This window comes from Siphateles boraxobius, unplaced genomic scaffold (assembly GCF_051911475.1).
Source record: "Siphateles boraxobius isolate OS27281-9 unplaced genomic scaffold, OSU_SipBor_1 7, whole genome shotgun sequence".
Lineage (NCBI taxonomy): Eukaryota > Metazoa > Chordata > Actinopteri > Cypriniformes > Leuciscidae > Siphateles > Siphateles boraxobius.
The window spans coordinates 36303583-36325680 of NW_027509197.1; the positions used below are offsets into that span (position 1 = coordinate 36303583).

The 22098-nt window shown below is 35.4% G+C and overlaps 2 protein-coding genes across 2 annotated transcripts; one reads left to right on the forward strand and one right to left on the reverse strand.

Moving 5' to 3' along the window:
- Positions 1-199: 199 nt before the first annotated feature.
- On the reverse strand, positions 200-8980 carry phgdh (phosphoglycerate dehydrogenase). Its single transcript, XM_077216572.1, has 12 exons — positions 8716-8980; positions 7905-8056; positions 7526-7591; positions 7110-7164; positions 5607-5705; positions 5362-5494; positions 3671-3819; positions 3397-3549; positions 2190-2328; positions 952-1079; positions 641-857; positions 200-551 (listed from the first exon to the last, which is right to left on the reverse strand). The coding sequence occupies exons 1-12, from the start codon at positions 8851-8853 to the stop codon at positions 397-399; spliced, it is 1584 nt and encodes a 527-aa protein (XP_077072687.1). The 5' UTR covers positions 8854-8980; the 3' UTR covers positions 200-396.
- A 4491-nt stretch (positions 8981-13471) lies between these two features.
- cfap210 (cilia and flagella associated protein 210) lies at positions 13472-21973 on the forward strand. The gene is made up of 9 exons (XM_077215368.1): positions 13472-13678; positions 13784-13983; positions 15543-15716; positions 15796-16001; positions 17251-17407; positions 17495-17634; positions 19279-19471; positions 21314-21478; positions 21559-21973. The coding sequence occupies exons 1-9, from the start codon at positions 13612-13614 to the stop codon at positions 21910-21912; spliced, it is 1656 nt and encodes a 551-aa protein (XP_077071483.1). The 5' UTR covers positions 13472-13611; the 3' UTR covers positions 21913-21973.
- The last annotated feature ends 125 nt before the right edge of the window (positions 21974-22098 follow it).

The window sequence follows — 22098 nt, forward strand, 5'->3', positions numbered from 1 at the left end:
GCTATTTGTTAAAGCATATTTATTCATAAAACGTTAGAAACAGAGACAGTCCCAAAAACTCCATCCTGATGATGAAAGAAAAAGAAAAAAAAGGTAAAAATAAGGGGTGTTCAGTAAATGTTATTTAATGTCTTTTTTTTTACACAAGACAAAATGGCAACCCTTTACTATGAAAAGAGACACAATCCACTACAAAGCATTGTAGGTCATTGTTTTAATTAAACACATTCACATATCTGCATTACAAATAAGGTTTAGTGAACTAATAACAACAACAAAAGTAAAAATCTGACTTTTTCCATACTGTTGTGAACATTGTGAGTAACAGCAAGTAATGAAACTCAGTCAGGCTAGAGCTTTAGACGCTGGAATGTTAAGTGGTTCAGTGACAGATATTTAAACAGTGAGCTGTGCAGCCTCTTTCACTAAGGACTTCAATGCACCAATGTCCCCCAGCAGTGAAGAAATCCCCATGGAGTACCACAGGTCACCACTGCTGGCAGTAGAGGCACTGAAGGACTCGAGCTCCACACCTGCAGCAGCCAAAACTCCTAAAGAAGATAAGAAAGCATCAATAAACTGAACTGATTCTTCCCATTAAAAGCTATAATGTATGTGCAGAAGGTGAATCAGCCTTTACTGGTTATGGAGAGCAGGAGCTCAGTGGAAGTGGCGGCCTTGAAGAACAGCAAGTGTCCACTGAGAGGAACAGGCTGTCGAAACACACTTCCATTCAGCTCCAACAGCACAGGAACCCCAGCCTGCACTGAGCCAACCGCCTTACAGCTGCTGCCGTTCACAGAGACATCCACAACAACCGCCTCACGGTCATTCGAGTCATTATGATCCGTCTTCATCTGGGGGTTTGTGACACAGGGACAGATTTAACGTAACGTGTGCACTAACCTAAAATGCATAGCTCAAAACCATGGTTTTGTGAAGTTGTCTTACGGTAATTCCCGTCTCTGCAGCTAGAGGCAGTGCATTCACCAAGTTGGGGCCTTTCTGAGGACCTTCAGTGAGCAAACCAACTACAGCTGCTGAACTCAAAAACCCAGTAGACTTCTTCAAGGACTCCCCTGAAGAGCAAAAAATAAACAAACATTTTACATTTTATATGTATATATACTGTATGTAAAATGGATACAAATTTATGATATTGCCACAAGATGGCATCCTTGCACTGTTGATAATCAAATAGATAAGAATATAAATTGTCATTATTTAATTTGTAAGTTATTTATTTAATTGTAATGCAGCAGAAAGGTAATCATTATAAAATGCAAAAATAATCTTTGTTTCATCAAGACTACAAGAAGTTCTCATGTTAGTTTGATTCTTTAGATTCTTTGGTTATTTTCATGGCGAAAACCATACACCATTAAAATTTAACACCGTGATGCAGGACTTTTTACATCACAAATTAAAATGCCTAAAAATTCAATCATTGATATTTTAGTATTATTTATATACTATTATTGTTTTAATATTATTATGAATTAGCTTTTGTTTAAGTTTTAGTTCTTTTGTTTTTTTGAATTAGTTTTAAGAAATATTTCTACTTAGATTTCAAATTAAGCTTATTCTATTTCACTTGGTTTATTAGGCAACATTTATAAATTAAATTTTATTTTATCAAATATTTATATTTTATGTAATATCAATATCGTTTAATTAACTATTTTGAATGTTTTTTATTTTAACAACACCGATCTTCATGTTTTTTTTTTTTTGGGGGGGGGGGGGGACTTCAAAGCAAGAACATGATTTCGTATCTAATAATATGGAATTAATAATTCCAAATTATTCATCCAGAGAGAGTTACACATCTGTAGTGGTCACACAGGGTTAAGATATTAAGACCTTTAAAAAAAAAAAAAAAAAACTATAAATGTGGATTAATTTGATAAAAAAAAAAAATCTCAGAAAAGTCGACTCTGAAAGTCCATAAGATATATCTGACTGACAGTAAACTCTCACATGTATATATTGGAGGGTTTTCTCCTGACAGTAATTATGTGTGTAAATCTTGTGTGTCCAATCCTGCATCATGTGTAAATGAAATGGTTATTAAAAGAATGTAACAGTATTTCTTGCTATTTGTTTAATAACTCATTAAGTTAGTGAGTGAGTTAATAACAAAAGTTGACAACATATTTGGCTACATTATTCCTTAATAATTGACCTACCAAGTGATGTGACATGGACGTGACTGTAGGGTTTTGTAGAAGTGTTGCAGGCCTTCAACACTCTGCCCATGGACTCTCCCAGCCGAATCCACTGATGAGAGTCAGGAGAGAAACTACTGACCAACACCTGAGCATTGACCTGAGGACAATAAAACAAGAGATTGAAGCCTAGATGTAACAGACGTAGTGCAGATCTGTTCTACTGTATTGTGATATACATCCAAGTGAAATAAATTATCGAAATAAGGGCGGGGACTATTTATGTCCGTCGGTTGCTGATTGGACGGAGGCAGATCTGAATGTGAGAAAGGGGCGGGGTTTAAACAGACTAAATGATTGGAGAATTCCGGCACACCTCACCAAAGAGAAATCTAGTATTTTTACTGGAAGATTTTGTTATATCAGTTATGAAATTTATTAAAAAATACAAGCTTAATAATAAAAAAAATAAAAAAAAACATATGCATGGATGAATTGTTTACAATAAGATCAATAACATGCACTTACAAAATAACCTATATCAATTTTTATTTCATGCTGGCTTTAAACAAATTAACCAATGTAAATATCCTAAAAAGTTGAGGTTATGTGTGTAATTTCTTATTTGTTAAAGATACTTTCATAACATCAATTTCTTAATTGGATAAGGGTTTTTAAAACTTCATTAAGAGGAATATGCTATTGAATCTCTCAGTACATTTTGCGAATCGGTTTCATCGGATTTACTAAAAATAACAATTCACTCACAAACTGAACATCACTTTTGTCCTGCAAGCAAGTTTTACAATACACAAGAGTGTAATCATTTGAAAGTGGGAATTTAATAAATTGGATGTATTTTTCAGAGCTGTTATGTACCAACTTTTTCCTTTCAATATCTAGCATGTATTTCATTTTCAAAATTCCTGATATGTTCAGGTTTTCCATGGTGGAAATTGGAAAATGAATATCTGTGGTATTACTTGAAGACTTTCATGTTTTGTTCCTACAAAATAAATTACTTGGTGCATTATTTACAGCTACTTTTTTGTTCGTAATTGTTCAGATTTAACATTTTTATTTTAACTGAAGTATTTGACAAAGGACAATTTGCTATGATTTTATATGGTTAGGGAAAAAAAAGGGGGGGGGGCAGTTCCAGAGGGCAAATATTGCCCAATCCATCATAAAGTTAATTTCTGACACTGTAAAACTGAGCGTAACTCACAGCTCCCACTAATGCTTTGCCAGTAACCATGTCCACAATCTGCAGGGCGATATCCTTCCCACACCGAGCCTGTGCTTCTTTAGTGCTGGCCCCCAGATGAGGACAGCTGATTACATTGGGGTGGTTCACCAGCGCCCGGTTCTTTGGTGGCTCCTGAACCCCCAAAAATAACAGCAACATTATTAGTTATATTTTAAATATTGTTATTTATTGATATATGTATGCAGCAAAAAGCTAAAACAGTTCTCAGTCAAGGTGATAGACAAGCTCTGACCTCCACAAACACATCCAGGCCCGCTCCTCCACACTGCCCCGACTCCACAGCCCGGAGGAGGGCGGCTTCATCGATGATGCCACCACGAGCACAGTTCACCACCTTCACACCCTTCTTACATTTAGCAAATGAGGCGTCATTGAGGAGACCTGTGTAGGACATCAAAGGTTTAATTTTACACTGGGGTTATTCTGGATGTGATCGATTGGTGTGATCGAATGGATTTGATTGATTGAAAGAATGGATGTGATCAATTAGATGCATTAATTGCTGGATGCATTTGATCGATTGGGTGGATGGATGGATGGATGTATGTGATCGAATGGATGAGATCAAATGGATGGATGTGATCGATTGGAGTAGTTACCTTACACTACTCATCATGTATGGATGGATGTGCATGTATGCATGTATGGATGTATGGATGTGTATGTATGTATGTATGTATGTATGTATGTATGTATGTATGTATGTATGTATGTATGTATGGATGGATGTGTATGTATGTATGTATGTATGTGTATGTATGTATGTATGTATGGATGGATGTGTATGTATGTATGTATGGATGGATGTGTATGTATGTATGTATGTATGGATGGATGTGTATGTATGTATGTATGTATGTATGTATGTATGTATGTATGTATGTATGTATGTCTATGTATGTATGTATGTATGGATGGATGGATGTCTATGTATGGATGGATGTCTATGTATGTATGTATGTATGTATGTATGGATGGATGTGTATGTATGTATGGATGGATGGATGGATGGATGGATGGATGTATGTATGTATGTATGTATGTATGGATGTGTATGTATGTATGTATGTATGGATGGATGGATGGATGTATGTATGTATGTATGTATGTATGTATGTATGTATGTATGTATGTATGTATGGATGTGTATGTATGTATGTATGTATGTATGTATGTATGGATGTGTATGTATGGATGGATGGATGGATGGATGTGTATGTATGTATGGATGGATGTGTATGTATGTATGTATGTATGTATGTATGTATGTGTATGTATGTATGTATGTATGTATGGATGGATGGATGTGTATGTATGTATGTATGGATGGATGTGTATGTATGTATGTATGTATGTATGTATGTATGTATGTATGGATGGATGTCTATGTATGTATGTATGTATGTATGAATGGATGTCTATGTATGTATGTATGTATGTCTATGTATGTATGTATGTATGTATGGATGGATGTGTATGTATGTATGTATGTATGTATGGATGTGTATGTATGTATGTATGTATGTATGGATGTGTATGTATGTATGTATGGATGTGTATGTATGTATGTATGTATGGATGTATGTATGGATGGATGTATGGATGGATGGCTGGATGGATGTGTATGTATGGATGGATGTATGGATGGATGTGTATGTATGTATGGATGGATGTGTAGGTATGGATGGATGTGTATGTATGGATGGATGGATGGATGGGGATTTTATCTATAGAATATATATTTTTAAATATTCAACAATATAAATTTGATTAGATTAGATTATATTAGACTTCCAAACAATGGCAATATGAGATGAGATTGAAATATTTGCCAGAAGAAATCACTATTTTATTTTTTAACCAAATTGTGCAGCCTGAGCAAACTGGCAAAAACGACACATGTCCTGTTTTGGTTGTGTGTACCTGTGGTGGAGGGCATGAGTGGAGTGTGGACAGTGATATAATCACACTGTGGCCACAGTTGCTCCAGAGACATCTGCTCCACCCCCCAGCCCGCAGAAACCTCCGGAGGCGTGATGGGGTCGTACCCAATGGTCTATTAGGGATGCAAAAAGTTCCATCTTCGTAAAACAATAAAAAACTTTGATAAAAATCACTATCATGCCTGCATGTAAGTCAAGTCCATTTTTAGGTCACAAAGATCTTACCTTCATACCGAAGGACTGCATTCTCGCCGCCACCTCTTTGCCGATTCTTCCAAGCCCTACAATTCCAAGAACTTTTCCATACAGCTCTGCACCCATGAACTGCAAAATCATTAGCAAAACTCTCAGCCATTCTACCAAAACAATGTGAAGCAACACATTCAGTGATCACATCTGATTAGTGATGACTGAGTTAACACAGACAGGAAAGCAAGGATATGAAACAGCATACTGGCATACTATTTCTGCAGGATGTACTTTGTACACTGATGAGCTAAAACAGTATGACCAGTCACAGGTTAAGCAAATATCGTTGATTATCTCCGAACAACGAAACAGAGGGTAGATTAGATAGTAAGCAAACAATCAGTTCTCGTAATCAATGTGTTGGAGAAATGGGCAGGAATAAAGATCTGAGTGACTTTGACAAGGGCCAAACTTTTATGGCAAAGCGAGTGAGTCAGAGTGTCTCTGAAATGGCAAGGCTTCTCGGTTGCTCTCGATCAGCAGTGGTGAGAATTAACTAAGAGTGACATTGAGGAGGGACAATCTGGCGACAGGGTGTTGGGCGGCCAAAGCTTATGGACGCATGAAGGCTATCTCGTCTGGTCCGAGCCAACAGAAGGCATACTGCTGCACAAGACATAACATTTTAAATGATGTTTATAGGAGGAATGTGTCACAACACACAGGCTAAGTAGCCACAGACCAATCAGAGAGCCTATGATGACCCTAGTCCACTGCCGAAAGAGTGTCAGAACTGGACCTTGGAGCAGTGGAAGAAGTTTGCCTGGTGTGATGGGTCCCGCGTATTTTTTTACATCACCTGGATGACCATGTGCATGTGTGCTGTTTACCTGGGGAAGTGAAGGCACCAGGATGCACTGTGGGATGAATACAAGCCGGTGGAGGGAGTGTGATGTTCTGGGCAATGTTCTGCTGGGAAACCCTGGGTCCAGCCATTCAATAGGATGAAAATTTGAAACGTCCCACCTACCTAAACATCTTTGCAGACCATGTACACCCTTTCATGACCATGGTGTTCCCTGGTGGACATGGTTTCTTTCAGCAGGATAATGCATCCTGTCACACTCCACATTTTGTTCAGGAATGGTTTGAGGAACATGATGAAGATTTCAAGGTGTTGTCCTGGCCTCCAAATTCCCCAGATCTCAATCCAACTGAGCATGTATGGGATGTGCTGGAACAACAAGGTTCGATCCACGGCGGCTCCACCTCACAACCTACAGGTTTTGAAGGATCTGCTGCTAATGTCTTGGTACCAGATACCACAGGACAGGACACCTTCGGGGGTCTCGTAGTGTTTTGGCTCATCGGTGTATACTTTGTACAGTATATGTAAACTTTCAGGTTGCATAGAATACATTAATGATTTGCCAAAATGTTTGTTGCATGCAATACTCTATCCCATAATGCAATTCCCTGTACATATTCCATCTGTGATTGCCAACAGCCACACAAACACAGGACAAAAAGTGTGCATACCTTTTTACGATCCCATTTTCCATCCTTCATTGACATGACAGCCTGGGGAATATGTCTAAGAAATATATTAAATAATAATACATTTATTATTTGAAATTTGTAATAAGGTATTTAATAGGAACAGAACAGAACCTAATCAATGATTGTGAAAGCTCAATTTAACAAACTTAAAGGGATAATATCATGTTTAAAAAAAATTATTCTACAGTCCAAAGCAGCCAAAATTTAGTTTATTAATTTATTATTTGACCATTTTCTTCCCCATATCAGACTCACCATCAGACATCAGTGACTTCGAAGTTTTGAATGTTACAATAATTTCATTACACAATTAATTATTTATCTCAAAACATGATATGAACCCTTTAAAAAAACGAACAGAAGTCCTTTATTAAAGAATAATTTTTCAAGTTTACCTTGACAAGCTCATCAAAAGAGCACAGGTGAGCTCAGCAGCACTGATTGTGTTTCCACTCGGAGTGCTAAAAATATACAAATAAAAAAATGACATCTTTCTGCTATCACCTTCTTCACTAATAAAATAAATACATTAAAAAACAGCATTAAAAAAATTTAGGAAAGGAATTCTAAACCATTCTTTTTAGCACCTCCTAAGATGCGTGAAAAATAATATATTATACAGAGTTGAAATAACACGATGGTGAGGATTTTATTTTTGGTGCAAACTATTCCTTTAACAACAGAATAAAGAAGAGCGCACAACTAGAGCAACCTGCTTTAGCATTGAAAACACAGAGAATAGAGGTCAGAGCAAGACTCAACATGCTTCATTACTTCATGACAATGATTCCTCTCTTGGTCGCTGCATCCACATCCACATTATCAACTCCTGTTCCGGCCCGGCCAATGATCTTCAAGTTACTGCCAGCATTGATGACATCAGCAGTAACTTTGGTTGCTGATCGGACAACTAATCCATCATAATTCTTGGGGGAAAAGATTGTAAGACATGTAAACAAAACTGGCATGTAAAACAAGGTATTAAGTTGATCCCAAACCTTCATAAGAACGACATGCAAGTCAACATGCAATTTTACTTTTTACTTGCACGTATTCCTGACAATAAATACATTATTTATATATATGAAATAATATATTTTATATTATAATGACATCATAAAGCATTTTTTTAAACTTAATCTAAAATACCTGGCTTGCTGCAATGACAAAGTAATTGGTGATAATGAAAATGATAAACTGCGAATGCTAATACATTATAAATAAAACAACAAATAACACACATGCAGAGAGCAAAACACACTTGCATTAAGCATTCTACACTGGGAGAGGGTCATAACCCATGATTGATTGTTTGATGTCTAACAAAAGCATTAGTTGTGAATCAAATGGTGCAGATACAGGCTGCTGTTGCATCAGACTCTTGTAGAGGAGGAGGAGGGGTGACAGTCACACACACACACACACACACACTTTAGCACATCCAACAGCCACGCATTCACATGCTAATATTTTACATCACATTTGTACTGTTGCTGAATTGGAAGACGCCATTAGCTTGGCGGCGATTCAAATCAAGGCACTTGATATTCTGGAGAAGTGGCTGCAAAACTTCAGAATCACTTACCTGAATCTCTGCAATCAACTCTTCCTTAGTCATCTGTTGCTTCTCCGTCACTTCGATGCCATTCTCTTGCAGAATAGTTTTGCAGCATGGATCAACGCTTTCACTGATTAAAACGCGTTTGACTGATACCGGAGCCATTGCTGTTGATTGACTGACTCACTCGACTCAAATCGCGTGCGAAGAGCGAACTGATGTTCCGAATAAAGATCTCCTCCTCATATAAACTCCGCCCTTCACGCGCTCCCGAAGTTCCTCCTGCCACTGCATGTAGCCTACAACAGGAGCACCACACATTTCGCAATAGTTTTTTTTTAATCGACATTCAAAAAATATCGCATTACAATATTGACCCACAAATCTGCAGAAATTAACAAAAAATAGAAAGAAAGAAAGAAATAAGGAAAGAAAGAAAGAATATATATATATATATATATATATATATATATATATATATATATATATATATATATATATATATATATATATATATATATAAAATCAAATTCTGTATTTACCTATATGGAAGTGTCTTACAGTGTTGTTTGTTCCCTGTCTTGTTCTGTACATTCTGCAAATAAAAAAAATAAAAATAAAAATAAGAAAGAAATGACTTGATAATACAAGTACAATTATTTTTTGCATTGCTATTTCCTTTTATTTATTATTTTCTGTATTTATTTGACTGTTTTTGATGTATTTATTTGTTTATACATTTAATCATTTTCCCCACGTGTAGCCTACTTATTAATTTATTTCCACTTGTATGTATTTCATTATGTATTTTCCTATTATTACGTTTATTTATTTATCCTCACATACATTTATTTATTTATTTGATTATTAATTTATATATTTATTTTCCCCTAATGTATTTATTTCCACTTTTATATATTTCTTAATGGATTTTACTATTATTACAATTATTTATTCTCACATAGCCTACATTTATTTATTTGTTTATCTATTGTTCAAACATGTATGTATTTATATATTTCACATTTTAGATATGTCTTTGTGTATTTCTCTATTACATTTATTCTCACAAAAATGTATTCATTTTCCCCCACATTTATTTATTTATTTATTTATTTATTTATTGATGCCCACTTTTATTTATTTATTTCCTATTATACATTTATTTATTCTCAATTCCTGCAGTTTTGGATCTCCGTACTTTGGTGTTTATTACATCAATGATCTACTCATTTGAGCTTAAAGTGAATAGGATGAAAAGAAGGCTATTACAGGTCAGCTGGACAAATTCTTCACACAAGCTCAAGCATCTGACTCATTAAGTGACCACATGACAGACATTTATTCTACTGCCATTTTCTCTTGTCTTGACATCTGTCAGTAATTATAGTAAAGTTAGTATATTCATAATAAAGTTTATGCATTTTTGTTTGATTGAGATTTCATCAAAATGTGAAATGTGCTGAAAGTAAAGGTATTTTTTTAAACACTGGATGACAGTAATGTGATGCAGAATCGTTTCACTGTAATGGTAAGTTTCAGTTGTGACGACTTACCCCATATGACAACATGGTATATATGTTCAGTAACATTAATCATATAATTTGAAAGAAAAAAGGCAGTTATAACAAATATAACTGTTATTTACTGGAATAAAAAGTGTGAAAACTAGCCCCTGGTCTACACTACTTTAGAAGTCAATATCACTGAAGTAAAATCATGTAGGAGAATTTACTTTTTGAAGCTATTTTGTCCTAAAATGTACCAGACCAGGAAGAAAAGCTTACGAGAGTATCTGTATTATTAAATGATTTAAAGTAGCCTAAATATAATAATTTCATTCCATAATGTTAAGAATTTCAAGGCAAATGAATCAAATTGCCTTAATCAGTTTAAAAAAATTGTTAAAATTAATATTCACTTACCAACATATACATAACAATATGCAAAAAAAATTAAGAATACAACACAGTTTTGCCAGGGGGAGCTTATAGGCCATTACAAAGAGAAAGAGGACCATAAGTTGACAGTTTTAACTGCCTTTTTGTTGTTGGAGCCGGAAATCAGATTAATATAATGAACAAGTTCATGGAGAAAAAGTACAAAATTAGTTTTTTAGCGCTGAATTTACATTGATGAATGTGAAATTTTGTCAAAAGAATTAATAAATTCATAATGAAGTACATCTTTTCTTTACTTTGGCTTCTATAAAAGCAAAATTCAACATTCTTCCAAAATAAGGCAAAGTCTTTATAAATATGCAATGATGAATTTGCTGAGGTTTCACCAAAAAGTTCTGGTGTGTGAGCAATACCAAAAGAGGTGCAAAACAGTTTCTGCGTGGTCTTCACAAAAAGAACATTTTGTATTGATGTCTCTTTTGAATTTAACCCTATAATGATTAGCAGGGTAATATCTGTGAATTATTCTGAACGACACTTTCACCTTCAGCTATCAACTGTGAGGAATCATCCAAACCTTTTTCCAGTCAATGTCATTTACAAATCGGTTCCAATAAAATGTAACATTTGGAATGGAAACAATTTCTTTCTGAAATAAAGCACGAATGTTCTTATTATTTCGAGGAAGTTGGGAAAAACTGATTTTTCCAACTGGTGATTCAGCCACATCGGGGAGGGAGACAGAAGTAGGTGAAAGTCTGCCAGTATATCTAAGGTTATGCCTGATGGAATGGAGTCAAATACATTCTTGCAAATGTTATATGACAAAAACTCTCAATAGGAGAAAAGTTGCCCCTCTCCATTAAAAAGCTGGTCCACCAGCAGAATCTGATTGAGTACCCAATTCTCAAAAAAGAGAGACTTGGTCTTATATAATATATCTCTGATATTCCAAATTCACCTGTGTGGTGAGAAATTATGCTTATAAATTAGAGACCAAGCTAAAAAAGACCTGCTTATGTGAAAAGTGGACAGTTTTACAGGGAGTTACAGTTCAAAATAAAGCCCAGACTAAAGCGAGAGAATATATTATGGGGAATAAAATTCCAAATCGAGACAGGTTTAAGAAAATGCTTAACCCAATTGATCTTAAAAGTATTATTTAGAGTATTGAAGTCCAAAAAGTTGAACCCACCAGAGTCATCATTATTCATAACGACACTTTTTTTGATATAGTGGGTACGATTTTTCTAGATGAAGTCAAAAAGCATTCTCGATCAATATCTTTACAAATTTTACTGTCCAGGTGTAAGGAGAGAGCTGCGCATGTAAGCCGGGATATCCCTTCAGACTTGGTAAGTAACACTCTGGCTTAGACATAAGTCCCTTTGCAACCACTGGTTCAGTTTGTTCTGAGTTTTTTTTTTATAATTGGAGAGAAATTTAAAGGGCATCTCATTTTCTGATCTTTAGAGATAATGATACCTAAGAACGTAACTTCTTCCTCGATCAGAATGTTGCAAATAGTTTGTATATTACAATCCTTTAAAGGCAACAGTTCACATTTATTAATATTTAGGCATAGAGGCCTCTGAAAACTGGTTAATTACTTGAATGGCGACAGGTATCGGGCTTGCATTTAAAAAAAAAAGATTGTGGTATTGTTAGCAAGCTGACAGATGATGATATCCCTATACCCACAATAGAAATCCCTTGCTGTTACCACCATCAGTTGTGCGAATTTGTGTACAAAGCAAAAATAGATAAGGGGAAATCGGGCATCCCTGACGAATGCCCCGTTCCAGATTAAATCTAGGGGAAGTTCCATTTTTCAGTTTGATAGAGCTATTGCCATTAACATATAAGCTTTTAATTGCTTTGCAGAAAAAGTCCCATATTTTAAAGCCCCCAAATGTTTCTAAAGATAGAAAAATAAATTGGTGTTCTATTTTATCAAAAGCCTTATAGAAATCTAAAAAGAGGATGAAGACATCTTCAGATATCAAGTCAGAGTAGTCAAGAATATATATCTAATACTAGTCTAATATTGTTAGAGATGCCTGTTCCTCATAAAGCCTGATTGTGTCTCATCTATAATTGTGTCAAGAGTTTCTTTAATTCTCCTGGCAAATATTGAAGCCATCATTTTGTAATCTGTGTTTAGCAGACAAATGGGTCTCCAGCTGTCAATAAAATGCACGTCTTTTCTAGGTTTGGGAATCAATGTGACCAGGCCTTGAGTGAGGCTATAGGAAGGGTATCATTCTCTATACTCTCCATAAAAACCTGTAGAAAAAATGGGGCCAAGTGATCTGAGAACGCTTTGTAAAAATCTACAGTTAAACCGCCAGAGCCGGGGGATTTATTCTTTTTGAGTCGAGCGATCGAATCAGTGACCTCTGCCACTGTCACAATAATCTTTATTTGCCACATCAATATTTCTTACATTATTTACTGAGTTAAGAAATTGAGACATATATTCTTTATTATATTTTGAGCTGTATAAATTGCTATAAAATTTTGAACAAAAGTCTGAAATTAATTTAGCGTCATCAGTAACAACCCTATTAATATTTAACTTAAAGATGAAATTGATATTGGAACGGTATCTTTCAAGTCGGAAAAAGTAAGCAGAATTTTGCTCCCCCTCCTTAGACCATACAAAGGCTCCCTCTGTTTTTTGTCGATATAACTCATCTAATTTATTTTGGAGTTGTAAAAGAAGCAGTTTATCCTCCTCTGAAACTTCCTTGGGGGGTCTCTGATTAAATGAAGCAAATATGATTTCATCTTAAATCAGTTTTTTTTTGCTGGCTCTTTAAGGATTCGTTTGACGTCACCTACTTCACAAACAGGGTTGCTGGGTAACAGTGTAACAAACGTTTGAGTGGTTGCCGAGCAACACAGTGTGTAGAGAGTCCGAGCATGTTACCAACGTTAGCCAAGTTCGTCGATGTATGAAGGAATAAAAATATAAAAGCATCTCAATATACATCTAGATCGACAAATGTGAGCAGTTAAAATGTCAACAGCCTTAGTAAGAACAGGTATCGTCCAGTACGGTCGGAGGAAAGGCTCGAGTAAACAAGGTGAGAATTAAAACTAACGTTACTGCGCAATAAAATATATGAAAAGATTGTATAATAATTAGAGCTTTTTTAATAACTTGGAAATATGTTGTCGAATGCATACAGTTGTGAGTTCGGAGAAGCAGACAACCGAAGCAGATCTTCGTCAAGTGGTAGTTTTGTCCAAATCTGAATGGCAGCGCGTGCAGGACAGTGTGAACGGTGTGAATCATCACAACAGAAGCGTCATAGCAGCAGCTGAACAGCGGGAGGCGCTGCACATGCGCTCTAAAGAGCTCGTCAAACACTGGTCCAACACCATAGCTGTGAGCATCGCACTGGAACAATTACTGCATTTGTAGCTCTCTTATTTACGGAGCCCCGCACATGACATGCAGGAAAAATAGTTGGCTAAATCGAGGGAACGAATTAGTAATCGTGCACACAATTCAATTATTTTCTTGCATGTCATTTATTAGACTCACTGAGCAATAATACTTGCTTGAAAAAACCCAAAATGTACCCTAAAACTAAATATGCGTAAACATCATGCTTTTTAATGACCTAAACACTTTTAATGAGGAAAATATGCCTTTTTATAAGTCTTTATTAAGAAATAAGAATGATTTATTAAAAAATAAGAGTACAAAGCTGTTATTTGGTTGGATTTTTTTTAGCTTGTATGTATAGTTCATTTGTTACAGTATATCTTAAATCCTTGTTAATGTTAATTATTCAAATACATCTGTTTATTATTAGTTCATGTTAGCTCAGGTCTATTAAATATTAACAGACTGACGACCTTTGATTAAAAAAATAACATTAACTAAGAACAATAAATGTTTTAGAATTATTTTTCATTGTTAGTTCCTTTTAACTGTTGCACTTAACTAATGGTGAACTTACTATACAGTTATCACATGTGGTGGCACACACACAAGTCATTAATCACCAATGGGAACATGCCGGAGAAACAGAATAACCATTACACTTAATACAAACAATACTGGACAGGGAACTAACTCAAACTGAGGGCTCAAATACACAGAGCAAACACAAGAGCAAATTAATTGTACAACAGGTCAAAGGAATGATTAATTAAACAAACACACTGGGAAACTAGGTCAAATGACAAGGCACACAGGAAAATGGGAACAGAAAACAAAAACTAAACCAAAAAAGAACATACACAATAAAAACATTTTTTTACCATTATTTATTCTTTTGAGCATCTGCAGATACTTTTATTTTTTTATATAGCCTTATTTAAACTTCTCTCTGGCTATTTTTTAAATTTTACTTTTCGTGTCTGTGCCCCTATTTTAATATTAAGTTTCTTACAATTTGGTATAATGTTAAATTTGAATGTCATCTTAATGTGATATTTTAGTTTTTCTTCATAAAAAATAAAAATAAAACGATACCTGGGTCTCTGAGGGTTAATATGAGACTTGATGTATACAGTAACAAGAAAGAAAGAAAGAAATGACTTGATAAAACAAGTACAATTAATTTTTGTATTGCTTTTTCCTTTTATTTATTCTTTTCTGTATTTCTTTTACAGTTCTTTTCATGCATTTATACATTTATTTATTTTTCCCCACATATACTTATTAATTTATTTCTACTTTTATATATTACTTTACGTATTTTCCTATTATTACATTTATTTATTTATCTATATATTTTCACATCATTTATTGGTTTATCTATTGTTCAAACATGTATGTATTTATATATTTCACGTTTTAGATATGTCTTTATGTATTTTCCTATTATTTATTTATGTCCACTTTTATTTCTTTATTTCTATTCTACATTTATTTATTCTTAATTTCTGCAGTTTTGGAAAGTACAACAAACAAATCTGATTTTGTCCTTACAGGGACAACGACAAAAAAAGCTAGAGGCGAAAACAATTCGAGAGGCGATCGAAGAAGAGGAGAGGAAACTACTTGACATAGAAGAAGCGAAATACCAGGCCCAGATACGAAAGGAGGCCATTGAGAAAGCAAAAACCCTGCAGTACTACCAGAACGACAGAGTGAAAGGCTTCCATGTTTGTGTCCTACGTTATTAGATCACAAATCTTTTTCTGTGGTAAAATGTTAGTAGAAACTATCCTCTTGTTTTTATAGAGCGCTCTGATGCTGGCGGAGGTTCTGAAGGAAAGGGAGGCTCAGATCGAGCTAAAACGCATGAAGCAGAATGCCAGCAAAGACGTAGACAGAGATATCTTGGCCAAAATGGCTCGCAGAGAACAACAGGCTGTCCAGCAGGAGCAGCAGAAAGCACTGCAGAGGAAACAAGACCAACTGGCCATTTCTGAGAGCTTGAAACTACAGTAAGGAGAAATTAAAGTGCATTCATGCTTCAATGCATTTGGCAAAAGCACTGCTAACAAAAATATGCTCTAAGAACTTTTTGCTAACGTTCCGGTTAAGATATACATGTTATTTCTGAATGTTTTCTAAACGTTCAAAGTATCAACAACATTTAAAAAGTTTTTTTTCTTCCATTCCATTTTAGAATTCTTTAAACAAAATGGGAATACTTTTGAAAAGTGTTGGGGAAAGCTACTTTTAAAAGTAATACATTACGATATTGTGTTACGTTAAAAGTACCTAATTGTATTACTTAGTTAGTTTTAATGGAAAGTAGTGTTATGTTACTTTTGTGTTACTTTTTCTCACTTGGGCTGGGCTTGCTTGCTGCTTGTTTTTTAATAAGAAGAAAAAAGTACCATAAGGGAAATGAAAGGTTGAAGGAAATACAGATTCATGCCTGTAAAGTAAAGGGCGCAGCTCAAACAAACATCTCAGCGGTGCTGCCATAAAAAATAGGATGCATGAGAAGTTCAACACTCTTATTTCAGCAATAAAAAAATGAATTTTTGTCCCCAAAACCAAAATGAAAGTCATTTTTGCTTATTACTAATTGGAACAGCAACGGCATTGCTTAATAAAGTGAGATTAAATACATAAAGTATTATTTAACATTTTACCAGAGTTTTTACTGTTTTCATTCATTTTGAGGAATGCTGAATCTGTTTTTGTGCAAGTGAGATGCAATAACCGCCATGTTTACACACAATCGCCTCTGCACTTACTCCCAATTTCTCTCAACATGGGGACAGGAGAGCTGTCGGTCCATAAATGGGAAAACTTGTGTTACTTATTTGAAAGTGTAACTCGGATATTTTGTTGTAAATTTAAAAGTAATGTAAATGTAAGTAACTCGTTGCTTGAAAAAAGTAACCTGATTAAGTAATGCAATACCCCGAACACTGCTTTTGAATGTTCTCTGAACGTGCAGAAATAATTAGTAGCATTCAAAAAATGTTAGACGATTGTCCAACTAATTTCATTTTAAAAAAAACACTCCACGAATGATGTATAAATAATGTTTTTGTGTTAATTTTTTGAGAACATGATTAAAGACCAGATAACTTTGAATAAACATTCTATTAATGTTACTAGAAGAACGTTTGTTCATAACTTTGAGAGAACCTTATCTAAAGTTCTGAGAACATTCCCTGTTAGCTGGGAATTACCTTAAAGGACAAGGTGTCTGATGTTTCCCGCTTTTTTTAGGTTTAAGGATCATGAGATAATGAAAGAGCAGGAGAGGCAGGAGATCAAAAAGGAGGCTGAAGAAATTGAGCGACTCAGAGATCTTCATCTGTGGGAACAGTCCATGAAAGAGCGCAAGAATCAGGAAGAGAAGAGAAGCACAATGAATGCTTTTCGTGTAAGGCGGTTGTTGGGCAACATTCACACTGTAAAAGCAGATTGAATCAGATGCTGTTTTGAAATCTCTTCTTCTGTCTTCCATCAGGACCATTTGACCAACCGAGAGCTGATGAAAGCAGCAGAGGCTCGGAGGAAGGAGGAAGAGGAGGAGAAAAGAAAGCAGCTCGCCAGCCATAAAGAAAAAGTGATGAGAATGAGGAAAGAAAAGCAGGAGAAAATGTTTAGGTATTGTACATAAGACAATAGAAATGCGTCCTGTGATTGATATTAATGACAGGATTCTCATTAGTGTCAGAAATTAACTTCTTTATTTTGCTCCCTGCAATTGATTTTCAGGAGCATTATTTTACATGTATGAGGGCTAACACGTATAAAACACACAGCATGCTGATTATTAATGTTAAACACTTCCAACCCACACTAAACTTGATATATTAAATACTAGATAACAGATAAAATAACTTTGGGCGCATTTATGCCAATTTGTTACTTTAAAACTGTGAATCTCTAGAGATCTCGGGCTTTTAGTGTTATTTTAGTATTATTTATAGTATATACTAGTATATAATATATTACCTTTTATTTTTAAATTTTCAGTTTAAGTTAGTGGTAAGGAATTGTGGTATGTGCTTTTGTCATTTTTTTATTCGTTTTTTTAGCTTTATTTTATATTTATTTCAGTTTTAGTTTTAGTAATTTCAGTAATTCAACTTACAAATTGAAATGTTATTTCAATTAGTTGCCAATGCAACATTTCTTATCTAATGTCTCATCTAATAAAAAAAAAAATGAAAACCCTAATGCTCAAAATAATTAATTTTTTTATGTAGGGCCAACTCAAATTATACACATATGTTCCATCAAATTAACTTTTATGAGTATTTAAAACTTTATTTTTCTTTTGAGTTCACAAAATTGACACATTTTATGTAAGTTGAATTGTTTCATTGTTTTGAGTTCTATGAACTTGTTTCTTTTAATTTATACAAACTTGAATTTAACTGAAACTGGGCTGGGATTTCTATTTCCCAGCATGGTTTGCCTTGACAGTCAAAAAGGAATGTAAATGCTAGAATGAAGTGTCATATGATGTTTTTTGTCCCAGCTTAATGTTAAGTGGGAGATTTAGTAGTGCTTCATGTTAATGTAGTAGTTTCTATTATGTTGGGTTTTTTGGGGGGTTACCATCATGGTTGGTGACGAATGGAGCATGAGCTTGGTTTGAGAACAGTGTATGTTAAATGTTTTAAGTTGCTGTACTCATTCAGCAAGTGCTATGATATGCTGATGCTGTCAAAGCATTGTGTCACCAATTAGCAAGGTAGCACTTATTGAATTAGATGGTTAAAGCTAGCCAAGTTGAGATTACATAATCATTTTAAGTTGTGTATGAATTAGCTTAGTCAAATAGTTCAAGTTAAGAGCAATTCAAATGTATGATTACAAAACAAAAAAGTTGCAAGCTCTGCTTACTTAAACGTTAAGTTTCTTAACTTAAACAATGTGATGTAACTGATTACCTCAAATTATTTGAGTTTGGCCAACTTATTCGGGTTAACAGTGTATTTAATCAACTAGAAACTGCTCTTTCTGCGTGTTTGTTTCAAATTCAAACTTGCTTGCAAATCAGATCCAATCTTTAATTTGTCTGTGACAGGTCTTTTGGGAACATTTATACAAATGTAAATAAATTAGTATCTGCTAATTCAAAAGATTGTTACCTGACATACCATTGGACATCCACATTCTTACAACTTGCTCATCACAAATCACATCTAACTGGGAAGGTTATTGAGTCATGGAAATTCACTGTGTGGGTGAAGCTTTGTCTCAGAACTGGGCTTGTATTTGTCTTTCTTTTTGCTTTAGAGAGCTTCAAAGACACAGAGAGACTATTATACAGAAGTTAGCCGTGCAGAAGCAGGAAGAAATCAGCAATGAGGAAGAGATCATCGCAAAAGCAGTCGCTGAACGTGAGGCCAGACAGGCCCGAGTGCAGCGTGAGAAAGAAGAAAAACATGCAGCCATGTTGAAATCTATTGCTGCACACAGAGAATCCATGGTAAATTACCTATTCCTAATGTTTTTATACATGTAAAAAATTGTAAGTGCATGATTTAAATGTTATGCTTTGTCTAGTAATGGATGCATGATTATTTACATTTTTTAATAAACTAAAAGCAGTTTAGCCACAAGAGGCCATGTATTACAGTGATATTTTACCACATTGACGCTGGGTTTATGAGCATCACACTGTTTATATACAGGTCCTTCTCAAAAAATTAGCATATTGTGAAAAAGTTCATTATTTTCCATAATGTAATGATAAAATTAAACTTTCATATATTTTAGATTCATTGCACACCAACTGAAATATTTCAGGTCTTTTATTGTTTTAATACTGATGATTTTGGCATACAGCTCATGAAAACCCATAATTCCTATCTCAAAAAATTAGCATATCATGAAAACAGTCTCTAAACGAGCTATTAACCTAATAATCTGAACCAACTAATTAACTCTAAACACCTGCAAAAGATTCCTGAGGCTTTTAAAAACTCCCAGCCTGTTTCATTGCTCAAAACCGCAATCATGAGTAAGACTGCCGACCTGACCGCTGTCCAGAAGGCCATCATTGACACCCTCAAGCAAGAGGGTAAGACACAGAAAGAAATTTCTGAACAAATAGGCTGTTCCCCGAGTGCTGTATCAAGGCACCTCAGTGGGAAGTCTGTGGGAAGGAAAAAGTGTGGCCAAAAACGCTGCACAACGAGAAGAGGTGACCGGACCCTGAGGAAGATTGTGGAGAAAGACCGATTCCAGACCTTGGGGGATCTGCGGAAGCAGTGGACTGAGTCTGGAGTAGAAACATCCAGAGCCACCGTGCACAGGCGTGCGCAGGAAATGGGCTACAGGTGCCGCATTCCCCAGGTCAAGCCACTTTTGAACCAGAAACAGCGGCAGAAGCGCCTGACCTGGACTGTTGCTCAGTGGTCCAAAGTACTTTTTTCGGATGAAAGCAAATTTTGCATGTCATTCGGAAATCAAGGTGCCAGAGTCTGGAGGAAGACTTGGGAGAAGGAAATGCCAAAATGCATGAAGTCCAGTGTCAAGTACCCACAGTCAGTGATGGTCTGGGGTGCCATGTCAGCTGCTGGTGTTAGTCCACTGTGTTTTATCAAGGGCAGGGTCAATGCAGCTAGCTATCAGGAGATTTTGGAGCACTTCATGCTTCCATCTGCTCAAAAGCTTTATGGAGATGAAGATTTAATTTTTCAGCACGACCTGGCACCTGCTCACAGTGCCAAAACCACTGGTAAATGGTTTACTGACCATGGTATTACTGTGCTCAATTGGCCTGCCAACTCTCCTGACCTGAACGCCATAGAGAATCTGTGGGATATTGTGGAGAGAAAGTTGAGAGACGCAAGACCCAACACTCTGGATGAGCTTAAGGCCGCTATCGAAGCATCCTGGGCCTCCATAACACCTCAGCAGTGCCACAGGCTGATCGCCTCCATGCCACCCGCATTGAAGCAGACATTTCTGCAAAAGGATTCCCAACCAAGTATTGAGTGCATAACTGAACATAATTATTTGGAGGTTGACTTTTTTTGTATTAAAAACACTTCTTTTATTGGTCGGATGAAATATGCTAATTTTTTGAGATAGGAATTTTGGGTTTTCATGAGCTGTATGCCAAAATCATCAGTATAAAACAATAAAAGACCTGAAATATTTCAGTTGGTGTGCAATGAATCTAAAATATGTGAAAGTTAAATTTTTATCATTACATTATGGAAAATAATGAACTTTATCACAATATGCTAATTTTTTGAGAAGGACCTGTATATGATTTGAAATACATTTATTGAAATAAACATTTTTCTCAACTCTATATCAGAGGCAAGAGCTGGAGCGAAAGGCAGAGGAAGAAAAACAGAAAGCTCTGGAGATGCTGAATGCAAAGAAGGAAGCAGATAAAATCTTCATGGAAAAGCAAGAACTTCAAGCTCAAAAAGCTAAAGAAGAAGGAAAAGCACTCCAAGACATCTACATACAAGAAATGGTGGGTATTGCATTTAATATGTTTTATTTTATGCATTGAACTCATAATTTCTCTCTAATGCAACATTGTTTTTTTTAAAGGCTGAAAAACGTGCAAAGGATCACCGTACGAAAAAAGAACAGAAGGATTTTGTGGCTAAGAACACGGCTCTCATTGTTGAGGAGGAAAACCAGTTCCAGAAATACGCCAAACAAGTCATCGAAACAGCCGAGAAGGGAGGGAGAAACATCTACCCGCTCCTGAAGGCTGGCAGAGAGGGCATCGGCGGGGGCCTGGGGCCCATGTTCGGGGGAATTAGACCAAGCTATCTAGTCCATGATGAGTCGGGTGTTCAGATGCCCAGTTATGTGAACGGCACCACTCAAAACATAAAAGAGCTGAATGAGACCGATGACATTCAGCAGTCCAAGAAAAGACTAGGATTTAACTGGTAATCTAGTTGTTATAATGACTCTGTCTGGCTTTTGCAACAATAAAGATTTTATGCAAAAGAAATGTTATTTGCTGCAATTTTATTAAAATATCAAATTGGATGTTTTATAAGTGTGTTTAGAAATATTCTGATGAATGGATACCTCAAAGAAAAACAGCTGGTTTATAAACAAGTAAGTAGTAATATT

What these genes read in the sequence shown, in the direction of transcription:
- phgdh (XM_077216572.1), bottom strand. Translation starts at nt 8,853, where the DNA reads ATGGCTCCGGTATCAGTCAAACGCGTTTTAATCAGTGAAAGCGTTGAT. An exon ending in GAAAATGGGATCGTAAAAAG is followed by an intron (nt 5,706 to 7,109) that starts GTATGCACACTT and finishes ATGATTTTGCAG; the next exon opens with TTCATGGGTGCAGAGCTGTA. An exon ending in ACTCATGCCCTCCACCACAG is followed by an intron (nt 3,820 to 5,361) that starts GTACACACAACC and finishes TGTCCTACACAG; the next exon opens with GTCTCCTCAATGACGCCTCA.
- cfap210 (XM_077215368.1), top strand. Translation starts at nt 13,612, where the DNA reads ATGTCAACAGCCTTAGTAAGAACAGGTATCGTCCAGTACGGTCGGAGG. An exon ending in TCTGAGAGCTTGAAACTACA is followed by an intron (nt 16,002 to 17,250) that starts GTAAGGAGAAAT and finishes CGCTTTTTTTAG; the next exon opens with GTTTAAGGATCATGAGATAA. An exon ending in GCACAATGAATGCTTTTCGT is followed by an intron (nt 17,408 to 17,494) that starts GTAAGGCGGTTG and finishes GTCTTCCATCAG; the next exon opens with GACCATTTGACCAACCGAGA.